A 22,151-nucleotide genomic window follows, 5' to 3' on the forward strand; every position below is an offset into this window, starting at 1 on the left:
GGGTGAACAGGCACTATGAAACCATTCCAGCTAGGAAGGGAAATCCTCTGATGGGGGGATGGGAGATTCCCTCCATTTTGGCAGAAGTTCTTCCCATAAAGGAAATATGGTACCCTGTTGTAGACCATTCAGGAAAAAGATGTCTATCTTCTTGAGGGATGCAAGCAATCTTGGGAGACCGGAGGGTTCTGGTTAAAATGTGTTGGGTTGTAAGCCATGAGGCATTCACCTTTCTGTTTTTATTTTTGGCTTCTTGAAACAAAGTATTGCTAAGTTTCTCATATAGCTTTACTCGGGGAGTTCACTCTCTAGCTCAGGCTGGACTCAAATTCACCAACCTCTTGCCTCAGCCTCCTGAGTATTTGGACTAAGGCATGTGCCACCGAGTCTGGGCCACAGGCCACTTGAACAATGGCTTCAATAATGATTTGCCATCTCATTTAACTGAGTCTGGAGACAATCAGCTCCATGGTTGCTTAATCCAGAAACTCAATGAAGTCAAGTCCCTGAGACAGCTCTGTATAATTCTGCTTTTCTTTCAAGATCACAAAATAGTTTCTGTAGCCCCGTCTGTATGGCCTCTCAAAACACCCCAAAGCAGGAAAGAAATGGTGTGACTTTTCACTGCACATCTCCTACTGTTATGGGATATGGGTATATATTTCAAAACTAGAGGAAGAAGCAGGTATGTGGGACCCTGAAGGTTATGGAATGCAAGTGGGGAGGGCCTCTCTATAAGAAAGGGCATGTAATTATGAAGATGAGGTCTTAAAAAAAACCCCACATACCTAATAAGTTCTTGTAGTGAAGTTTCTTTAAGGACCATGAAAAGCTGCCCCTGTCTCAAAACTATTAGCAACTTCCCCTAAGGTTTTATCAATCAACTGGTTGATGTGGCTAGAAAATTCCTGCTTAGGGTGAGATTTGCTTCTGAGACTCACTGAACTGCAGAATCTGGAACCTCAATCACAAAACCAAAGAGATGCAGAAGCTGGGGTTAAGAGACAGGGGCCTCAAAACAAAGCATTACAGAGGCGGGCGGAGGGCATGGCACGCCATTTCTCAGGAGATCAGCAATCCACTCTAGGATGCCTGGGACTGCCTGAAAAAGCCTCCTCCTGTCCCCAGCCTTGGGCCCCACCCATCCCCACACCACACGCAAGGGAGCTGAGTCATGCTTCCCTGGATGAAACCGGAAAATTATTATCTTCTCTTATATGGTTACATACACTATATTGTATATTACTTTTGTATGTACCACACACTTTAATTTAAGTTATTAAAAAGTAAGAGTCACCTGTTAGCGAGGATGCCCAAGTATTTCATGATGTGGGCTTAAGAACAAAGAAAACCCCATTAAAAAAAAAAGAATCCACACCATGGACAACCACCTGAACAGTTTTTAAAATCTATAATTAGGGCTGGATATATATATAATATATATATATATATATATAACTAGGGCTCAACTAGACTGCTTGCCCTGTCATGTAAGCCTTGGGTTCCATGCCCAGCACCACATAAACTGGCCATTTCGGCACACACCAGCTATCCCAGCACACAGAGGGAGAAGCAGGGGGAGATCAGAAGTTCAAGGTCATCCTTGACCACATCGGAAGCTCCAGGCCTGCCTCAGATGCATGAGATCCTGTCTGGAAAAACAAAAAGGCCAGGAAAGAACACGGGGAAGGAGGGAGGGAGGGAGGAAGAAAAAAGAAAGATTTCGCGAGAGAGACTTGAGATATTAAAGATAAGTAAAACAGGAGCCGAGCATGGTGCTTTTAATCTCAGCACTCCAGAGGCAGAGGCAGGCTGATCTCTGTGAGTTTGAGGCCAGCCTGGTCTACAGAGTGAGTTCCAGGACAGCCAGGGCTGTTACACAGAGAAACTTTGTCTTGAAAAAACCAAAAATAGATAGATAGATAAATAAATAAATAAATAAATAAATAAATAAATAAATAAATAAATAAATAGACAGACAGATAAGTAAAACTATATATATAAACTATATATATAAATATATAAAATTGGGATGAGTGGGAGAGAGATGTTGGAGGCAAGAGTAACCAGAATGCATCAGAATGTATTGTATACATAACAAAATTATCAAAGAAGAAAATAAATAAAAGCTGTAGAATAAGAGAAGACAGAAATAAAAATAAGATAAATCAGACATGAAAAAATAAGACTAGCTCTGAAAGATGTGTGTTGACCCACCCTGCTTAACCAACAATGATGGAACTACACACCAGTTCTTATTGGTCATGCCTGAGTCATGCATTTTGAATGGCTCCTTTCCCAAAGTTTCTATGGTGTACACTTACAACTATTTAACCTTTTTATCAGATAATAAATATATCCAGGGCAGAAAATGAGCATCGGTCAGTGATAACAACTAAAAACCAAAAAAATCCTGAGCTAATTGCCTCCTGTTAACTCTCCTCATTTTGGATTGTGGGTACCGTTGGTCCTGAAGCGACGCAGGGAAACAAAAATGGAAGACGATATATCTCAGGGCTTCTCAGCGCAGTCAGTTTTACGCATGTCATTTATGGTGTCTGTCATATGTGAGCACCTCTTTCTCCGGAAAGTCATCATCATCTGTGTCCTGAGAGAAACTGGGGTATCCCTGTCATTCATGTTTGTGCCTTAGGTTCATAGCGTGAACCTACCGTGATCACTTTATTCCTGTTCTTGAATATATACCTTTTTATTTCCTGGATAGCATATATAAAAATTTCAAGTGCCGATCTTACTCTAACACTGAGGAGTCGTTTTCTGAAAAGTCCGAAAAGCAAGTGAGTGTCTTCCGTACCTCTATTGACTTTCTTCTACAGACCTGTGCTGTCTATGACCCTCTCCTGAGTACACTCCACTGAAAACTGCATTCTGCATCCTTGTTTCCGCTCAGGACCAGAACTGTTTGTCGCTCACATTTCCATTTGCAAACTTCTTTCCGGTCAGAAAAACAAAGAGGCTGTGTTTTGTCCTGTAACCTGCACACCTGTGCGAGGTGCGTGCTGTGGCACGACAGAGCTGGGTCTCACTTCAGATGTGCAGATGACAAAGTCTTAACCCTGAATGCAATCTCACTGGGTCTCATTTCGAAGTGATTAGGAAAAAAGCTGAGTAAGGACAAGTTGATGCTGGATAGAAGCCAATAAAATAGAACCCCACCCCTCCCTCATGCCTTGGTTCCCACAGCTACCATCCCATAACCACAAAAGCGTAAGGTGGGGCTTTCACGGCACTGGCACCCAGCACCTTTCACTAAGGCGCTCACAGGATCGAGACAACCACTGAGGGCTCATTTCTTCTTATGGTCACCTAGAAAGCTGCCACTGAAAAGACAGAGACACAGATTCAATTTGTCACAGGAATTGCACCAATATCCAGAGTGACCCAGGTGCTCAGGGACTCCTGAGGTCACTTCTGCTCCAGGTGTTTCCAAATACAAGCTAGATTCCAACATCTGTCCCTTGTCTGACAGGGGAAATCTGAAGGTGTTTGTGTTTCCAGGGGACTAAACAGAAAGAGGAAAATGAGTCACCGATGAGGTCAAGGCCCACTGTCCCCCCAGCCAGTCACTGTTCCTCAGGACAGGAAGCAGAACTCTCCACTCATGCCCCATCTCCTCTCTCTCTTCCTAAGAGCTGGCCAGTTCCTCCGGAAAAAAACTGTGTGGATATTGTTTCCTTCTCTCAGGGGATGAGTGTAGCTGAAGTTTTCTCCAGTCCTGCCCAGCCCCACGGACCCCGCAGCTGCTTATAAAATAATCACTCAGAAGCTCATATTAATTAAAACTGCTCGGCCATTAGCTCAGGCCTTCACTGACTAGTTCTTGCACTTAAACTCAGCTCATTTCTGTTCATCTGTATGTCGCCACGTATTCCGTGGCTTTACCTGTGTGCCATTACATGCTGCTCCCTGGATGGCGGGACGGTGTCTCCTGACTCAGCCTTCCTCTTCCCAGAATTCTCCTTGTCCGCTTATCCCACCTATACTTCCTGCCTGGCTACTGGCCAGTCAGTGTTTTATTAAACCAGTGTACAAAAGCATCCTCCCCCAGCAGATGAGATCACACTGGTTCGCAGAGCCTCAGAACCCTGAGGGATTCAGCCTCCACTCACGCTCTTCTGGGATTTTCAGGCAGCCATATTGCCGCCTCCTTCTTCAGCAGGTGCTAGGCCAGAGAGCAGAGAGGCTGGGACGTCACCCTGTCTGACGCCATCCAAGGGCACTCAATAGACACATCCAGTACTGCCCAATATCCCCGGCATGGGACAGTTAGGGACAACACAAGAAATGCTTCAGGGAAGTTTCCACCGAACTCATGTCCGCTCTTGCATCCTGAGCCCATTAAGCCCCTGGGCCTATCAAACTCCACAAACATTTGCTTAGTGCCCACTCGTGCAATGAACTGTGTAACATGCTAACTCCACTGAGGAGCCACCGGGAGTCCCTGGCTGCCTGATGCAGCCTAGAGAGAGAGAGCCGGAAATCAGCTCAGCACGCAGGCCATAGGGAGTCAACAAATGTGTTATTACAAATAGGCTACACATTCTAAAGAAGAGGTGAGAATGCCACGAAAGACCATTTCTGGAGTGACAGGGTGGGAAGCTTTCTCTGAAAGGGGCCTTGAGCTGAAACCAAGCACAGTGCTCCTGGGCGTGTAAACGGGATTCTCACATCTGAAGGAATGGGGTGTAACCACAGTTTATGCTAAAAGGAGAGTTACAGAGTCAAGTCTTTGGTCCATCCTGGTAGAAGACTGCTAATCCAGCTATGTGGTGGTGGTGGCGGGTGCTAATGCTTCGAGGCAGGAGGATTGCAAATACACCCCTTCCCTAGGCTACAGAGAGGAAGATCCTTCTTCAAAATAAAAAGAATAATGATGAAGGGGGGTTTGGAGGGATAGTTCAGCATGTCTGCACTAGCTCAGTAGTAAAGCTTAGATCTAGTTGAATCCCCAGTACTGTAGCAAAGAGAAGAAAGAAAGAAAGAAAAAAAGAAAAACAGGTCTTCATTTATGTGTAGTTTCACAACAAAGGGAATCCTGTTGTAAGTATAAATATAAACAGGATTTCTTGTACCGATTCACTAACTAGAGATAATCTTCTGTATTTTAAAATTGTTCTTAAACTAGTGTACAACGTAATGCGTTTCATCATGGCGTCTTCATCCGTATGTGTCATTAGACTTTGTTCACACCCTCCCTTCTGTCCCCTGATCTTTCTAGTTGGTTCCCATTCTCCCCCTGAATGTTTTCATGTCACATGTATTCCACCACCCTCCACCTTCTTAGAATTTGTTCTCCTTCTCGTGATCCTCTTTCTAGTTTCACAGTTGTCTTGGTTGCTTTTCTGTTGCTGTGATAAAACACTCTGATAAAAAAACAACTTCAGGGAGAAAGGGTTTCTCTTAGCTCACAGTTACAGGGTATGATCCATCCTGGAGGAGAAGCCGAGGCTTCGGGAGTTTGAAGCATCCCATCACGATGTCAGGAAGGGAATGATAAACACACACATGCTAGTGCTCAGTTCACACTTTCCACTCTTAGGCAGTCTAGAATCCCGTGCCTAGGGAATGGGTACCACCCACAGTGGACAGGTCTTCCCATATCTACTAGTGTAATGAAGATAATCCCCCACAGGCATACTCGGAAGCCCATCTCCCAGGTGATCCCAGGTTGTGTTAAGATGACATTTAAAACTAATTCTATCACAGTAAAACACACACACACACACACACACACACACACACACACACACACACACACAAAAAAAAAAAAAAAAAAAAAAAAAAAAAAAAAAAAAAAAAAAAAAAAAACAACTAAATCTAGGTTCTGCATCTGGCTTATTTCCAGTTCCATTCATTTTCTTACAGATGCAGAAATGATGAACTCATCTCATAAACCTTTAAATAGCAATACCACGCGTGGGGAGAAACTGTGAGAGTAACCCTCCTTTGTCATGCCAGGGTCATTAAAAAGCTAAGTGAACCTCCAACTATGCACAAAAGAGGTTTTAATAACATCCTGGGACATGAAGTCATTTAACATTTTTCACATTGTAAATACATCAAGAACTTTTTGTTTTAAAATTTTCAGTCAACAACAGTGACAATGTCTTGAATTAAGTCCTTCCTAGCAGACAAATACCTTCAATCAGGCCCCATAAGCAGTCAACAGGATCCGGGGGTTGTCCTAACTCTCACAAAGTCCTTCCGGTCCTTCCAAGTCCAGCTGAAGCCCCTCTCTCCCTCGGTACACTCAGTTGTTCCTAATTGTCCCCATTTGGGACTTTCCTAAGACCGCAAGTCCTTCTGCTGGGTACCAGTTTGCCTGCTTCTGGACTCTCTGGTCTTGAGTGGAGGTTCCTAGAGGAGTCTTTGATGAGGCCTTTTGACCTTGGCCTCTGCCCAGGAAGGATCTGTTCTGCAGTGTACTCTGGAGCCATGGTATGTGTGAGTAGATTGGACAGACTATTAAATAATTAGACTGTTGCATTGGTTCCTTATTCGAAGACTATTTGCTTTATAGGTTGCTAAGCAATTACCAAGGAAAAGAGGGCTGAGTCAAGACTTCAACTCATTCTTAATAGCTGTAGAAAGATGCCAACTGGGGAAGGCAGTGAAACTCTGAGCGACAATTCTAACTTTAGTGAGCCCCAGATTGAACAGGACTTGCCAGCACACCCAGTCGGCAGCCCCCTTTCAAGGGCCGGTTTCCGTAGCCTGTCCTGGAAAAGTGTCTACCGAGCTGAAGAAAACAAGATGGCGCAAGAGCGTGGAAAAGGACCGTGAAGCATGGTGCTTTGTGCTGCTCGTCTGGATCCCTGTGTCAGTTAAAACAGATGGGGCCAGCACAGGCCCGGGCATCTACAAGAGGCCGATATTTGTCCACAGAGGAAAGATTTGTTTTGAAGACTATTAAAGGCTATGACATGCCAGGCTCAATTCTAAAGCCTCTGGCTGAACGGGTGTTAGGCCTCACTCCAAAATATTTGGGGAAATCAAGACAATCTGGGAAGCATGGCTTCTGAGTGATTATGGCAGTGAGCGTGGTATTGTCCAGACCCAACTAATTGAGCTTCAGGAAGTCATGGGAAATGCTGGAACCGCTTGCTCTCCACAGTGACTGGGGTCACATGTGGAAACTGTCTGAGAGTGCAGGCCCCTCGCCCCACCAATGATTCAACAAATGAGATCCCAGTAAAGAGGAAGAGCCATCCCTGGTCCACAGTACTCTCCAACGCTTCACTCTAGCTGGCTTCTCCTGACCCCTGCTGACTGTGCTGCCTGGCATTTCCCACGGCAAGGACCAAGCTGCGTGTGTGGCAAGAGACTCTCGAAGGTCAGGCCAGGGGACCAAGGCTGAGTAGTTACGTCCTGTTAAGACAGAAACAGAGCAACTGTTTGGACATCTCCTGGGAGCTGCACGTGGTGAACACATACCCAAGTTTAAGACCGCAGCTCCCCAGGGGCTCCTAGGGACCTGACCCAGGAAGACACCCTGCCAAACACTTTTAAAAAGCAGTGACATGAAAGCTAAGCAGCTGGGGCTGTGTGGCCTTTCCTCGGATGCAAACAAATGCCTTTCCATCTTAGGGCACTGATAACAGCTCAAAGCAATAATTCCACGAACCATCGAGGTTCCTGGGGGTACTGACAGGAGCGCTGGTTACCTGTTACACAGCCCAGGTGACTTGAAGTGACACAAGGCAGCTGCATGCCTGGAAAGCCTACCCCAGTAAGAGTAACCACTCACAGATACTGCATCCCTGGAGCTCCTTGGATGACCCGCAGACGGCTGCACCCCGCAGCAATCTCCTCTGGCCTGGCAGCCATCACCTGCCTCTGTAGGCAACCTCTGGCCTGGCAGCCATCACCTGCCTCTGTAGGCAACCGTAGAGAGGGCTTTCATGAATCTACCAATGCTCTGAACTTCTTAGCCTTGTAAGTGTAGGGAGCTTCTTGAGTCTTACGAGCCCCCCACTCTTCCCTCCAGGAAGAAATGCTTTGAGTTGGAGGCGATTGCTACAGAACACATGGATAATAGGAGAAGGCACAACTCCTTCTCAACCCTAGCACAGATCCAAGACTGTCAACACGCTGTGGCTCACGGGCATTTTCAGCAGTGCCTCCGGTGATTGGGACATTGTTGCTCTCCCTTCTCCTTCTGAGATGACACTACGTAACTGTAGTTTCCCTCTCTTTTAGGAAGAGGAAGGCTCTTGTGGAAAGCATGACCTAGGAAAAGATGGCATGTTGAATTTTTATTATTGTTCTAATGAACCTTAAATGCTTCACATTTCATTTATTTTCATTTAATTTCTAGAACATCCTCCCTCCCTGCACCAAGATTTTTGGGAATAACTTGAGGGGGGAAAGACTTATACTTTTAGTGTTTTTTTTTAGTCTGCTTCCTGTTACTGTGACAAACTAATCGAGTTAATCAACTACAAAAGACAAAAAGATTTACTTTTGCTCATGGTTCCATGATTAATCGATCCTGTTTGGAGCCAACACATCCCACCATGGTGGGAGCACATGGCAGAGGAGACCTAGTCACCTTCTGGTCCTTGTGAAGCAAAGAGAGAAGGAAGGGGCCAAGGTCCAAATATTACCTTCCAAGGCACTCTTCCAATGATCTAACTTCCTCTCCCCAGAGCCCAGCTCTTCAAGGTTGTGTCCCTTGCCCATGGTACCACTGGCTGAAGATCAAGCCTTTAACACACGGGCCTTTGGGGATACTCCAGATCCGAATCCAAATTTATAGTGGTGGTGGAAGAGGAAAGATGGTTAACACACAGCAACCGGTACTCCTCGGGCACACCAGCCAAGGAGAACAGAGCCCAGGTAGAGAAAGCCGACGGCCCAGCTATTCCACCGGGTCCAAGCCAACTTTATCCTTGATTATGCCACGCCTGAAGCTCTGTGGCCTCTCTTGGAAGGGCTTCTCAAGCTGCACCCAGAGCCACATGGAAAACACATGATCTGACCTTGGGATGGCAGTGAGTAAAAACAAAGCCTGTCTTCAGTAAATGATGAATGACCATTCAATGATGCCGGGTGAATGCCTTGCAGGGGTTTCCATGCTCCAATATGGGGAAGATGCACCCTGGTGCACCCAGACCTACAGAAGGCAAGCATCCAAGAGTGGGACGTAGGACATGCCCAGGGCAGTCTATGCCCAGCCTGGCTTCTGAGCCACCAGCATGAAGAGTGAGTGCTCCCTTCTAAAGTTGGCCACCACAGCTGCGGCCTCCATGGGAAGGACAAACAGGCGTCAACCAGGAGGAGGACACAGGGAGGCCACACTACAGCCCCTGCCCCCGGCCAGAGAGCATCCATCCCAGTCACATGTCCACATCACGAGAAGTTATTACTCTGTGACTCAGGGCAGGACACAGAGGCCTCACGTCTCTCTCTCAACTGCTGGCCCTCTGCCTCCTCAGGGGTATGTTTCCCTGAGACTCAGCAATCTGTCAGGAGAAATGGGAGCAAATGGGTGAGAACCGGACATCTTAAAGTACTCCAAAATCCCATTTCCCCCAGGGTTCCCTTGTACGGTGCTGTCAAGTTCTAGATCCTTCCCATTGGAAATGATCAGAATGTTGAATGGACGCTTTCCTGTCCATTGTACCAACCCACGTGCATGGCAGGGACTTGGGAGCTGCCAGAAGTGCCGGGAAGAGCACGCAGCATGATGATCATTGAATTCTACATGTAGTGTTACATGCGGCACCACCAACTTGCTCTGGTTTGCCAGGAATGGTCCAGTTTTAAAACTGAAATCTTGAATCTCTCAAGTCCCCATGGCAGCACACTGGGATGGCTGGTGACCGACCTGGGTTGCCGCATCCCTAGGTGAGCAGTGTAAAAGCCCCTCACGTCTCAGAGCCTCCTTGGGATCAGGCCTGGCACCAGCGATGTCCCCCAGGTCCTGTCATGGAGGAGGAGCTGTGGGATATCTGCTCCTCTTGATTCACTTCTCGTTGCAGCCTCCTCATTGTGGCCCCCCTCTCCTGCAGCCATGTGCAACACAGACAGACAGACAGACGGACGGGCGGATGGACGGACAGACAGACAGACAGACAGATGGACGGGGACACACACACACACACACACACACCCCTTTGGCCAGATGTAGGTGGTCTGGATACCTCCCCAGCATGTCACTAGGTGGCACTGTGTGGCAGTCCATGGTAGGGGTCCGGATAGGGTCAGCTTCTCAATCAGCAGCCGGAAGACCCCCAAAGCTAGAATTTCCCTTCTCACTGCATAGTTCCATGTGTGTGCCGTGAGAAGAGGATGCAGGTACAATACTAAAATGCCAGAAGACATCATTTTAAAATTAAAGGTGTGTTTACATATCACCTGGGCCACCTCTTTAGTTTAAAAGAATTAGTCCCTCCTTACATGACCAGTTCATTATTATTATTTATATCTGTAAAAATAGTTCTTTGGTTTTTTCTCCCTCTCTGGGGTAACTTGTCACTTTAATAAACAACTGTGATTTATCGGTGATTGGACAATTCCCCAGTTACCTTATGGACTAAGATTATCATTGTATGTATTTGTGCAATGAGAAATGGTAGCCTTATAGACTGTAGTTTTTAAGCTAGGCTGTCCATCTTCCCCTTGGCTATGGGGAACAGACATACCACAGGGCCCATCACGAGTGAGATTTGAAGAATCAAACCGTTCCACCTAGGGATTCCAGCCTTTGCCTTGAAGACAGAAAGTGGGAAAAGCAACAGATTAAGTTAGCTGATGAAGCTAAATTGGAATGTGTTGTGATCCTCACTACAGCCAGCTAAAACCCAAAAGACAAAAGGCAGTATGAAAAGCTAGCAGTTAAAGTATGTCCGTGCAGAACTACAGGCTGCAGCTGGAGAAGGAGGACCGAGGCATGATGGAAAGCCCGGAAACAGAGAGTCTGTGAAAAAGTGTCCTTTAGAAAGCAGAAAAGCTCAGGAGCGATTTATGGGGTGAGAGCAGAGGAGTATGCAGTGTGCTATGGTTAAATAAGCAGAGAGACTTCAACCTCGCAACCAGAATGCCTTGCCCCACAGCTAGTGGCATCTGGTGACCAGACCAGCCATTTGTTGGGCACCTACTGTGTGCCAAGTACTTAACATATAGTCATCTCAGCCTCCCAGACTCCACAAGGTGAGCATTGAGCATCCCTACATCCAGCAGGGAGAGTGAAGTTCGGAGTTGTGACATAGCTTCGACTTGTTACCAGAGAACTGGAGAGCAGAAAACTAACTCCAACTCCGTACTCAATCCAAGTCCAAACTCTCCTCTCTCTGCCCCACGTGGTGGGTAAAGACCCAGGACACGAGAAGACAGTTCATGGTCCGCTTTCACCAGGAGCGCTGTGGCTTCGGGTTGGTAGAATGTGTATGATGACTGACAGACAGACTTGAGTTCCAGTTCTGGCCCTACCTCCTACTAGCTGTGTGACGCTGAGACTTTCATTTAACCTCTCTGTGCCAAGAAAAGGTGGGGTTGTCCACAGTAGGATGTTGTGATGATTGTAAACACCACGATCAGCCCTGGGTCTGCCGGATGACTCAGTAAATACACGATGCCAGTGTTAGCTTTGAGGCTCTCCCTGGAAACGGCTGGCAATTGTGCTGTTCTGATTCTGCTCCTGCATTTGAGATAATTGGGATGCTGAATTCCACTCATCAGGACGATCACAGAACTGTCAAAAGCACATGGTCTGTCTACAACAAATGGCCAGGGTTGTGTTTGACAGGCTGCGAGCTGTTTGGGACCCACAAAAACTTTAAGCTCCTTTTTTACCACAACTGGGCCTCCCGGAGCGAAAGAAAATGCAGTCTAGAAAATGACAGGAAAATGGTGGCCCTGACACCCTTCCCCAGGTGGAGAGTAGCTGAGGGAAGTGGAGATGCAGGAGGCCCCGGGGAAGAGGACTTTGGGAGCCGTCTTCAAATGGCTAAAGAGAGGGAGCAGAGGAGAATGAGTGTGATGGTGTCCCTGAACGTGGAACTGGAACAAGACTGTTGTGTGTGTGTGTGTGTGTGTGTGTGTGTGTGTTGTGGAAGGGGCACTGGAGGGGCTAAGGGAGCCCTTGGGGTCCTGGTTGCTTCGCTACAAAATGAGGTGACTCTATACACCTCATATTTTCCAACAACCCTTCAACATCTCAGTACCTGAACATTCAGTTTTATCCCCACACTAATGCGTGGAGTTAGAACAGATATCACAGGCTGAGGGGTTCAGTCCTGTGAGACTCCACTCAGCTGCCAGGCACAAGCCCTGGGTCCCCAAACTACCAACACTTATGCCTGATTTGGCTAAGGGTTCTCACCATCGGACTGCAGTTCATTAGAACGGATCCTAAGACTCAGGGAAGTGCTGCACTTGTGATTACAATTTTGTTATGAAGGACACAACTTGAGAACAGCCAAGTAGACACATACGGGTGAGACGTGAGGGGCACACAGCTTTTATTCTTTGGAAGGTGTCTGAATCGTGCTTGGCAGGGTTGAATCTGGGGTGTCATTTTGGGGGGATGAGATATTGTATTGGTTATATGACAGGACTCAAAGCCAGCAACCTCACTCTCTCCAGTGGTTGGGGAACAGGAAGGAACATGCAAACCTTCTAATCCGGAGGTTTGTTCCTTAGGTAACCTCCTGAGGCTACCTAGTCCCCTAGTCCAGTGGCCATCTCTGCATAGACCCTGGTATAGGAGGAAGGGGCTCCTTAGGGATAACAAAAGCCCCTCTTATCATCCAGGAAATTCCAAGGGTTTTAGGAGCTCTCTGGCAGGAACCCGGGATAAAGAGCAAATTGGCTTTTAGACCACAGACACGTTCTAACAACCCTTCTATCTCTAACATGCTATATTTAGTGGTCCCAAACCTCATTACACAATGTGATTCGTCTCTGAGTAAGAAAATACCTCCTTAGCCAGTGATGTTCAGGAATTTAGGAGGCTGCTGCTAAGGGTCAGAGCTACCTGAGGTAGGAAGTGGTCTAGCTGAAGCTGGATGACCCCAGTCTCAGGGATGCTGATGAGGAAATCTCCACACTGGGATCCGTTTGCCCACTGGTTGCAATTGTCCAGGAACAATATACTATCACTGCCTTTTTTGATTTCAGAATCGAGAGGTGCTTCCATTCTGGATGAACAGCACTGGCAAGAAGGGAGGCTGGCAGCGTGGATGGCATGGATACGACAACGAACTCATGGACATGAGAGGCATCTTCCTGGCCTTCGGACCTGGTAGGCAAGGGGATGACGGCACACTTGTAGGCAGCGTTCCAAGGAAGCAGCTCTAACAGGGACTAAACCACACTCGTACAAAGCTGGAGCAGTTCCTTTATGGACCCTCTTTATGGGCCAAGCTAAGCAAATCCAGCCGCTCTCCATGAAGCATCTTTGGCGGGCTTCCTTGCAGATTCTTTTTTGGTTTGGCAATTGTGGCCAAATACTTTTCCTTGTAAATTTTAAATCCTGAGTTGTAGTGCCGAAAATGTGTTCCACATGTCTATGATTCATTTTTTACTTAATTCATCAAGACGTTATGTTACAGCTATCTGATGTCCAGAAAGGCTTATCAAACGCCAGTTTGCTGACAGCTGTGAGTCTCAAGGTTGACGCTATTGCTTCCTGGACTCTGGTTCTTAAATAGCCCTGCTTTGTCTAGAATATCCACCCCTGTGGGGTCCATTTAGAGCCCAACTATAAACTAGGATGTATTTAAGGGCGGGCTCAGAAATGACCTTGAGATTGACTCTGAGAATGAGCCAGAATGACGAGAGATATTTATAAAAGTAAATTTGCTGGTCTTTCCTTGGTCAGATTATATTCCAAAGGTCTGGACGAAAGGACAGATGAAGAGAGTCTCTTTGGTCATTTGACTTAACTGATAGGGCACTGTGAATCTGCACATTGGAAAATTTTACCAAGTAGTCTACTGAGCACACTGCTAGAAACATAGCATCCAAGAGAGACATCAAGGGGTGAGAGAGAAAAGAGTAGTCACACACTCTGACGGCTCTCAGGCATCAGGTGACCAGTTCACAGCTGTCCTTTCCACTACTGTCGAGTCCTTCATTAAACATTCTCCCCCTGACATCTGTATTCCAAAGGCATATTTCTGCTTCCGCTCAAGAAAGTCCACCTTTTCATTTCCAATCGTATGTTATCTACCTGTGAGCTCTGCTCTTCTCATCTGAGCAGCGAGTGAGACCAGCCACGTCAATTCACTCTTTGTGCTTTGTCTGTCTCAGTTTACCCTACCTACCACAAAAGTCCAGTTAAGAGCCCGAGCTTGGCTGAAAAACAGTAGTGGTGAGCCGCAGTTAACCCCACATAGGATTCTCAAATCCCAAAGTCAGCATCAGAATCAGTGACAGCAAATGTGTAGAGCATTGGCTGAGTTCCTAACACAGGTCCAAGGGGCCATTGGCCAGTGAAAGTTAGGAGAGCTCCCTGTTGGCCAAGCCCAGGCCTTGCAGAGCTTCAATGCAAGAGGAATTAAGAATGGAGCTTTTAGGACTGTGTTGAGGCCTGTTGTAGATCAGAAAGAAGACATTCCAAGGTCAGGGCCTTCATTTGGGAGAACGTCAATCATCAGGATTTTCAGTCAAAAAATATCAACACTTTCTTTCCCAGAAGAGGGAAGAAAGGTCAAGAATGCTGAGCAGTTGTCTATTGGACTGTGTATGAGCAAATCTCATGTGTGTTTTAAACCATAAGCCAATCCAGCCCCTGCATCAAAAGTTCTAAATGAAACACCCAGCACTGCGCTAACGTAGAGTTAAATTCACCAGGGATGTTTTGTCCATTAACAGAAGCCTCTGTCATCAGCTCCTTTCCAACGGAAAGCCCTCGGCATTTTACAGACAGAAAGACAACCCCTGATGAAAATGGACTGGGCTAATTGCAAAATGTTTCCTTGAGAGCCTCTCACAAACCATCACATTATTCCAGGCTCCAATTCTCATGAAAGATTAAACAACTTTACACACCGACTGTTTACTCAGAAGAAAATTTAAGAGCCAGCCCTTTAATAGCTATCTAGCTGCTCTTGCAGATAAAGGTGCATCCTTCCTGCTTCGTTGTGCTTCTCACTTAGGGAGGAGGGCTGGGCATCATTGCGGCTGCCCAGATACCGGCCTTCCAAGCCAGTGAGCCTGGCCAGCAGAGAGAAAGGAAAATAATTCCGAAGATAGCCTCTATATGGTTAATCCCATTTTCTAATGTCAACTGACTACCTAATCTGGTTCTGGAGAACTCTGTATTCAGTAGGAGATGGCAGGGGCAGGAATCATCGAGTGGTCACAAGCCAGCAAACCTCTCTCAGAGCTACAGCCAATGGTGGAAGGTGGCAGTGCACAGCATGAGCCTACAGGGCCTTCTCTTTTCAATAGATGAATTTTAATACCCAAAGCCCGTGTGTAAGCTTGTGGGAATAACTTAGATCCAGATCTAGGTTCAAAATGTCACCTTGAGCTAGTGGGACTTGGTGGAAGCCTTCCAAATCAGACTAGGTATTGTTCATCTCCTGGGGAGTTTTCTAAAAGTTTGCATTCTTTTTACTTGAGCTCAGAATTCCATGCCTTGAGAACAGAAAGTCATGAACTAGATCAGAGAGAGGTCTGTGTCCTCCTTCTGGACAGGCATAGGCATGGGACACAATTTCGTGTTTTCAGTCACACTTCAAATATGAGCATCCTCTCTAGGATGTGTGTCAGAACTTCATCTCCACTGTTTTTTTTTTCTCTCTCTCTCTTTGAAACCCAGATTTTTGAAAGGTCAGAAAAGGACATCTTGTACCACCCCACCGCCAGATGATGATTTGGCCTCGTGATGAGCGGTGTGACTGTCACATCCAGGTCACATGGCAAGTCAGGAGGACAGGGCAAAGTTGCAATCATAACCCTTGGACAGTCTTTCCATTGATCCCTTTGGTTGTGGTGGGTTCATGTGATGGTACTGTGTCACCACCACCCTCATCCAATTTCATAATTTGCCTTGACATTGAGAGACCCCTCCTTTGTAATTTCCCACGTAGCCATGTTCTCATTTTTTTAAAACTAGTTTTTTTTATACTTTAAAGCAATTCCAGACCCTTGTTCTCCTTCCCTCATATAAAAATGAGCCCTCTAAGCCATTTATAAGGTGAATATTTTCAACCCTAATTTTTCTTGATGCCATTTATTAATAATAATGGTTGTTGTGTCTGGCATTATGATTTAAGTGCCATTTCCCACGCCCTGTAGAGTGCTGGTGCCTCCTCACACGGAATTCAACTTTTATTCTCCAAAGTTGAACTCAGTGAAAACCCATTTCTTGAAAAGCTGCTCTAGATTTCATACACTGGGTGCCAGGGGCATCTGTCTCTAACTTTCTTCCATAATTACAATTCCAGGGAGAGAATGGGTATCAGTACTGTGCTTCCAGAAGATACTTTCTCATGTTTTGCTTGCATCTTTTAAAATTAAGTATATCTGATCACTTTAGCAGAACACGTGAACTGATGGTTTTCTGAGATGGAGAGCCTGACTTGCCAACTCTCAAGCTCCCTGTCCCTTCTTTAAACCTCTAAGATGGACATTAAAAGCACAGGCCTCTGTTGATGGATCAAAACTCAACTCTGAACTCAGCCTTAATATAGCTTGGGATATTTTGCTAGATATTTTCTTTGGGGCCTAAAAGCAAAAATTGCTTGTTCATGTTGTATTCAGATTGTCACTGTCTAAAGCAGTGTTTTTCAACCTATGGGTCATGACACCTTTGGAGGTCACCTGAGACCATAGGAAAACACAGATATTTACATTATGATTCATAACAGTAGCAAAATTACAGTTATGAAGTAGCCAAAAAAATAATTTTATGGTTGGGGGTCACCACAACATGAGGGACTGTATTAAAGGGTCACAGCATTAGGAAGGTTGAGAACCACGGGTCTAAAGGAAAAGGGGTCCATATTCATTTTCTGTCCCACAGGGAAGTAACAGGCATACTGGTCCAATTGATTAGAGAGCCAGCTGGAGAAAGGACTGTGCATGACCAGCCTCTGATTTACACACCTGTGTCTAATGCCCTCAACCGGCACAGGATCTGGGTAGAGGCACAATGTCATGACCCCCATAGGTCACTTGAGGTCTTCCCTGGAATCTCAACTCTGATACCAATTTGCTCATTTTCCCTATAGCTAAATTATTTCATCTGTTCCCAAAAGGCTCCCAAGCAACGTTCAGTTAATTCTCTAAATATATTGAGAACAACGTTGCCATTGCTGGTGAGTTATCAGTCGCCAGGAGACTATACAGCTTCATGGGCCATATAGAACTGTGACTTTGGTATGGCTGAGAGAGAGAGACATTCTCAAGTTGTGGTGGCTGCTCTGGAAAGCACCCTAGGTATTACCCCTAGCTCGCTAGAAGTTCTAGAAGATATCCATGACGTTTTCAAAGAGCCCAGCAAAATAGTCTACCTTCTTTGACCACACTGGCTCCCCAGTGCTCTAGAGAAATGGAGCAGCTTAGCTGGCCTGTCTGCCTCTGCAGGAATGCTCCATTGAGACAGAGGCACAGGGAGCTTAGGCACAAAGAAGTCGGTCTGCTAACTTGTCTTTGAAGAGTCTCATCTCCATGTCCCATAATAGGATGTAGACGGACTTTTCTTTGGGCCAACCAGCTCCCAAATCATTAATTATGAAGGCTCGGCCTTAGCTTAGGCTTGTCCCACTAGCTCTTTTAAATTAACCCATACTTTTATTAATCTACATCTACCATGTGACTTTTACCTCTATCCCACTCTGCCTTTCCCACTTGTTCTGCATCTCAAGAGCATCTCCTATGTGCCTCTATTCCTCCTCCTCTTCCTCTCTCTCCCCAGAAACCCCACCTATCCTCCCTGCCTAGCTATTGGTCATTTATTTAGCTCTTTGTTAAACCAATCAGAAGGCTCCTTAGGCAGAGACACATCTTTATAGTAAACAAATAATCCGAAACAGGTTTGTTCCTTCACAACCTATAGCCGTCCACATTTATAATCCTCATTCATAAATCACTTAGCCACAGGCATTGATGGAGCTGACTTTCCCAGAGACTAAGCAGAATTTCTCCATCATCGAGTCAACCTTCCTTTTCTGAGTGACCAATCCTGACTGTCTGCTTGTTGGTTTTTGCCTTTTAGATTTCAAGTCCAACTTCAGAGCTGCTCCAATCAGATCGGTGGACGTCTACAACATTATGTGCAACGTATCAGGCATCACCCCACTGCCCAACAATGGGTCCTGGTCCAGGGTGGTATGCATGCTGAAGGATCAGACCAGCTCGGCTCCATCTGCCCCACTGAACCACTGTGCCCTGGTCCTGATTCTTCTCTTATACTTTGCATAACTGGTCATATGGCTCATTCCAAAGCACTGTTGCAGTAAGGCCTGCCTCCAACATGGGACAGTTTTCATTTTCTTTACAAATAATAGCTTTATTAACACAATCAAGGCCACTGAAGTTGTAAACATATTATTCTTGGATGATTATATACATAAAGTCCCTTCTTTTAAAAAATCTTTTTAAACTCTGTTTTACCTAAAAGTTTGACATTTTGGTCTTTTCATTCACTTCACTACACAAGTTTTTTCCTTAGCACATCCTTACTGAGGATGAACAGTGTGAGCAGTGGTCTGTCCCAGTAACAGCCAGTCATCAAATGGATATCCTGGAGTCATCCTGGGTCCCTCTCATCCTGCCTTGCCCTGTCAATCAGGTCCTCTGTATCCTGTTCACATCCAAGGTCTCATACTTGGGATCTGCAGCCATAATTCTGCACTGTCTTTTCTATTCCGGAAAGAGGAGGTCTAGTCACAGGAAAGCAACACGTGCTGTCTGTTTCGGTCCTGGTGCATGGCGTTTTTAAGAACACGGTCTCAGAAAGCACATAGGCCAGTAGAGATCACCAACCAACCAATTAAAGTAGCAAAAACAACTAAACTCACAGAACTGGCGGAAGCCGTGATTTCCTCTCTCAAAGTCTGAAAAGACAAATTGCTTCTCAATTTCATTGAGTGCTACATTGTAGGGTCCGTGAGGCTTACTACACAATCTCTCAAGGTCTAAAGCCTTGTGAACCACAGGCCCTGAACATTGATGTGTACTGATCTTCTGCCTACCTGATTCATCTGCCTATGACCTATTACTTCCTCCAGACACTGCCACTCTTTCGCTCTTGAGTCAGGGTGCAAGGCAGGTAAATACCTGATATTGTCAGTATAGGCTTAGAAAGGAAGAGATGTCTCAGCAATAATAATACGAACATTAGAAATCTTAACTCATTGCTAGGAATGGTGATATATCAAATGCAAGTTTCATATTTCAGGAGTCCAGAAGAGGACTATAAAAAGAGTTGATTGTATTTTTAAACAATTAGAGGCACGCGCACACACACACCTCTATATATGATGGTTAGACTTAGGTTTTTTATACTTTTTTATAGTGAGGAAGCAAGACACATTCAATAGAATGCAATCTGAATTTTGAACTTGAACATTTTCTCAGCTTAGTATTATGCAACGTGACACTGTCTCACAAGGCTGGCCAGAAGCAGCAACCAGCCACAGCTCCCAACCAGCCACATGATCCTGGGTGTAGACACATAATATCCTAGAGCATCGTGTGCTGCTAAACCATGAGGTTTTGTAGGATGGTGCATTAAATTCATTTTGACTAAATAATATTTCCAGTTTATGATGGGTTTATTGGGATGTGACCCCATCATAAGTTGAGGAGCTTATGAATCTTGTTGCTTTGCATTCGAAATGAGTTGGCACTAAATGAGTCACTCACAGTGACACTGTGTTGGGAAAAGATAAAACATCAGCTCTCAGGAGGAGGAAGCTTTTGTTTGGTGCTTGCCTTGACAAAAACAGCTCTCCACAGCACCCGGGTTTGGTAAAGATGGACTTGCTACAGTGCCTTGAGTCAAGAGAGCAAAAGATCACTGCTTAAAAATGTCGAGTTTAGCCTCACAAAAGATTTCTAAGGATTTATGTAATGTGTTTTTTTAAAGCTCCAACAAACCATGGAATCAACTGGAAAGGAGGCAAATCAGCCTTTGTTGTGTGGTTGAAAGCAAATTAGTACTTTCAGAACACTGCTACGAGCTGTGGACACAGACATCCATTGTTCAAAGTTTTCTTTTCCCCTCAAGAATGGTGTTTTGTTGAATTCCAGGAAGCTGGCTTGACTTCCTCTTCAGAAGGATTTCTGAGAGACATTCAAGTGATGAAATTAAAAGTGAATCATTAAAATCAAGAGGGGATAATAAGATTGCACACACTATTGCATTTTTCTTTCTTGGTCTGTTCTGTTCTCTCCACTCACCCTTAAAAACCCTTTAAGTTGTATAACAGAAGTTCAGATCTCTGTCTGATAAAGTATAATTTCTCAATAAGTAATGTTGAATAAATGAATGAGATACCAAAGGAATCTTGAGTAGAGGTCAATAATAAAATTGAGGAAAAACATCTTTTGCCTAAAACTAACGCATACATTCTGATGACATAATTAGTTGGCTGAAATTGCCTTCCTTTTAGTTTTACTTTAAAGTCTAATTATTTTCCCCAGTTAAAAATCTCCCACCCACTATTAACCCTGCTTAGCCTCTGATGAGATACAGTATGTTCATGGTGCTATGGCTGCACACTTCATTTTCTCTAAATGTGATGTGTTCTATAAAGTAAGATGTGCTGGGAATATGCACACGCATCCTTCCTCCTGAAGTTTTCTGAGACTTTACTGCTAACCCCAGGAGGGGGATAACTGAGTGGACCTACCACAGAGAAATGAAAGGGATGTTCTTTAAATTAAAGATGAGACTAAGGGATACTTTCTCTGCCCATGTGCCTCATCTCCGGAATCCAATTTAATTAAGTTCTAAAGACCTAACCATAAACTACAATAGGTCCAGGGAATTCTTGCAAGCCTAGAAGAGTCTTAAATTATAAAGGCCCAATTCTCTTCACTTTTTGGAAATCCATATCAGATCTGAGTTCAGCCACAGATAGTACCTTGCAAACCCTTCCAGAGTAAAAGGGATAGGGCCTCAGATAACACTTGTAAGTCATAATAATGAAAGTTTGGGCTTGCTCCAAGGAGACGTGGGTTTTGACTCAATCCTGGGATATCTGAATCCCCGGAGAGCTATTTCATAATTAGCCAGTTTCCCCGGGGATCATCAGCTGACATTGGCCACTGACCAAGCCCATTTGGGTCAGACTTCTATCCCTCCAAAACCAAAGTGGGAGGCGGGGGTCTGAAAACTCTTGGGGAGGAAGAAACTTGTGGAGGAAAGAGCAATAGCAAAGTCAGCTTCTGCATGCCCTTCCTTGTGGTTCTAAGAATCCCAACGGTGCTATCAAACCAACTTGGACGTTGTTCAAGATGCACAGTTCTTTTGTGGAATTGTCTAACTGTTTCGAGTTTGTGTAAATGTCAAGAGATTTCCAAGTGTGATTTGTATTTTACCTTTTAAAGCAACTTGTGATGGACCAAAGTCAGCTACTATAAAATTTCAGCTACAGAAAAGGAGGGTATAATCAATGCCCACTGGTTATTAAACATTTAAAACTTGGTCTCAAGTTTACACTAAGGAGAATATGTGTTGCTTAGAAATCATAAAATAGCACCTAGTACAGTACCTTAGATGTTTATATTTTGATTGAAAAAAAGAATAAATGTCAACAGGGAAACTTAAACTTCTGATATTCTCTCTCTTTCTCTCTTGTCTGTGGTTGCCCCAGTTAAATGAATTTTCCACATTTGGCTTGTTGTCTCTCCTTGTTTCCCAGTTGACAGTGTCATTACACCATAGTTCATGGGCTAAATGTATTCTATCACAGGTTCATAATTTAGATGGGAGGGAGGAAGGAAGTGAGGGAGGGAGGGAGGAAAGAGGGGAGGGGAGGGAGGAAGGAGGGAAGGGAGGGAGGGAGGGAGGGAAGGGAGGAAGGAGGGAAGGGAGGGAGGGAGGGAGGGGAGGGAGGAAGGAAGGGAGGGAGGGAGGGAAAGAGGAAAGAGGGGAGGGAGGGAGGGAGGGAGGGAGGGAGGGAGGAGGGGAGGGAGGGAGGGAGGGAGGGTGGGGAGGGAGGGAG

At 45.3% G+C, this 22,151-nt stretch overlaps 1 protein-coding gene across 2 annotated transcripts in view; it reads left to right on the top strand.

The window, feature by feature from the left end:
* The window catches only part of Enpp6 (ectonucleotide pyrophosphatase/phosphodiesterase 6), a 97,817-nt gene extending 75,995 nt beyond the window's left edge, over positions 1-21,822 (top strand). For both annotated transcript variants that reach the window (XM_052752252.1, XM_052752253.1), the window contains exons 7-8: positions 13,144-13,267; positions 18,194-21,822. In XM_052752252.1, coding sequence (XP_052608212.1) covers positions 13,144-13,267; positions 18,194-18,399 — 330 coding nt within the window. In that variant the 3' untranslated portion in view covers positions 18,400-21,822. The remainder of the gene's footprint in view (positions 1-13,143; positions 13,268-18,193) is intronic.
* Positions 21,823-22,151: the final 329 nt, after the last annotated feature.

The sequence above is a fragment of the Peromyscus californicus genome, unplaced genomic scaffold (assembly GCF_007827085.1).
Source record: "Peromyscus californicus insignis strain IS unplaced genomic scaffold, ASM782708v3 Scaffold_23__1_contigs__length_62951481, whole genome shotgun sequence".
Lineage (NCBI taxonomy): Eukaryota > Metazoa > Chordata > Mammalia > Rodentia > Cricetidae > Peromyscus > Peromyscus californicus.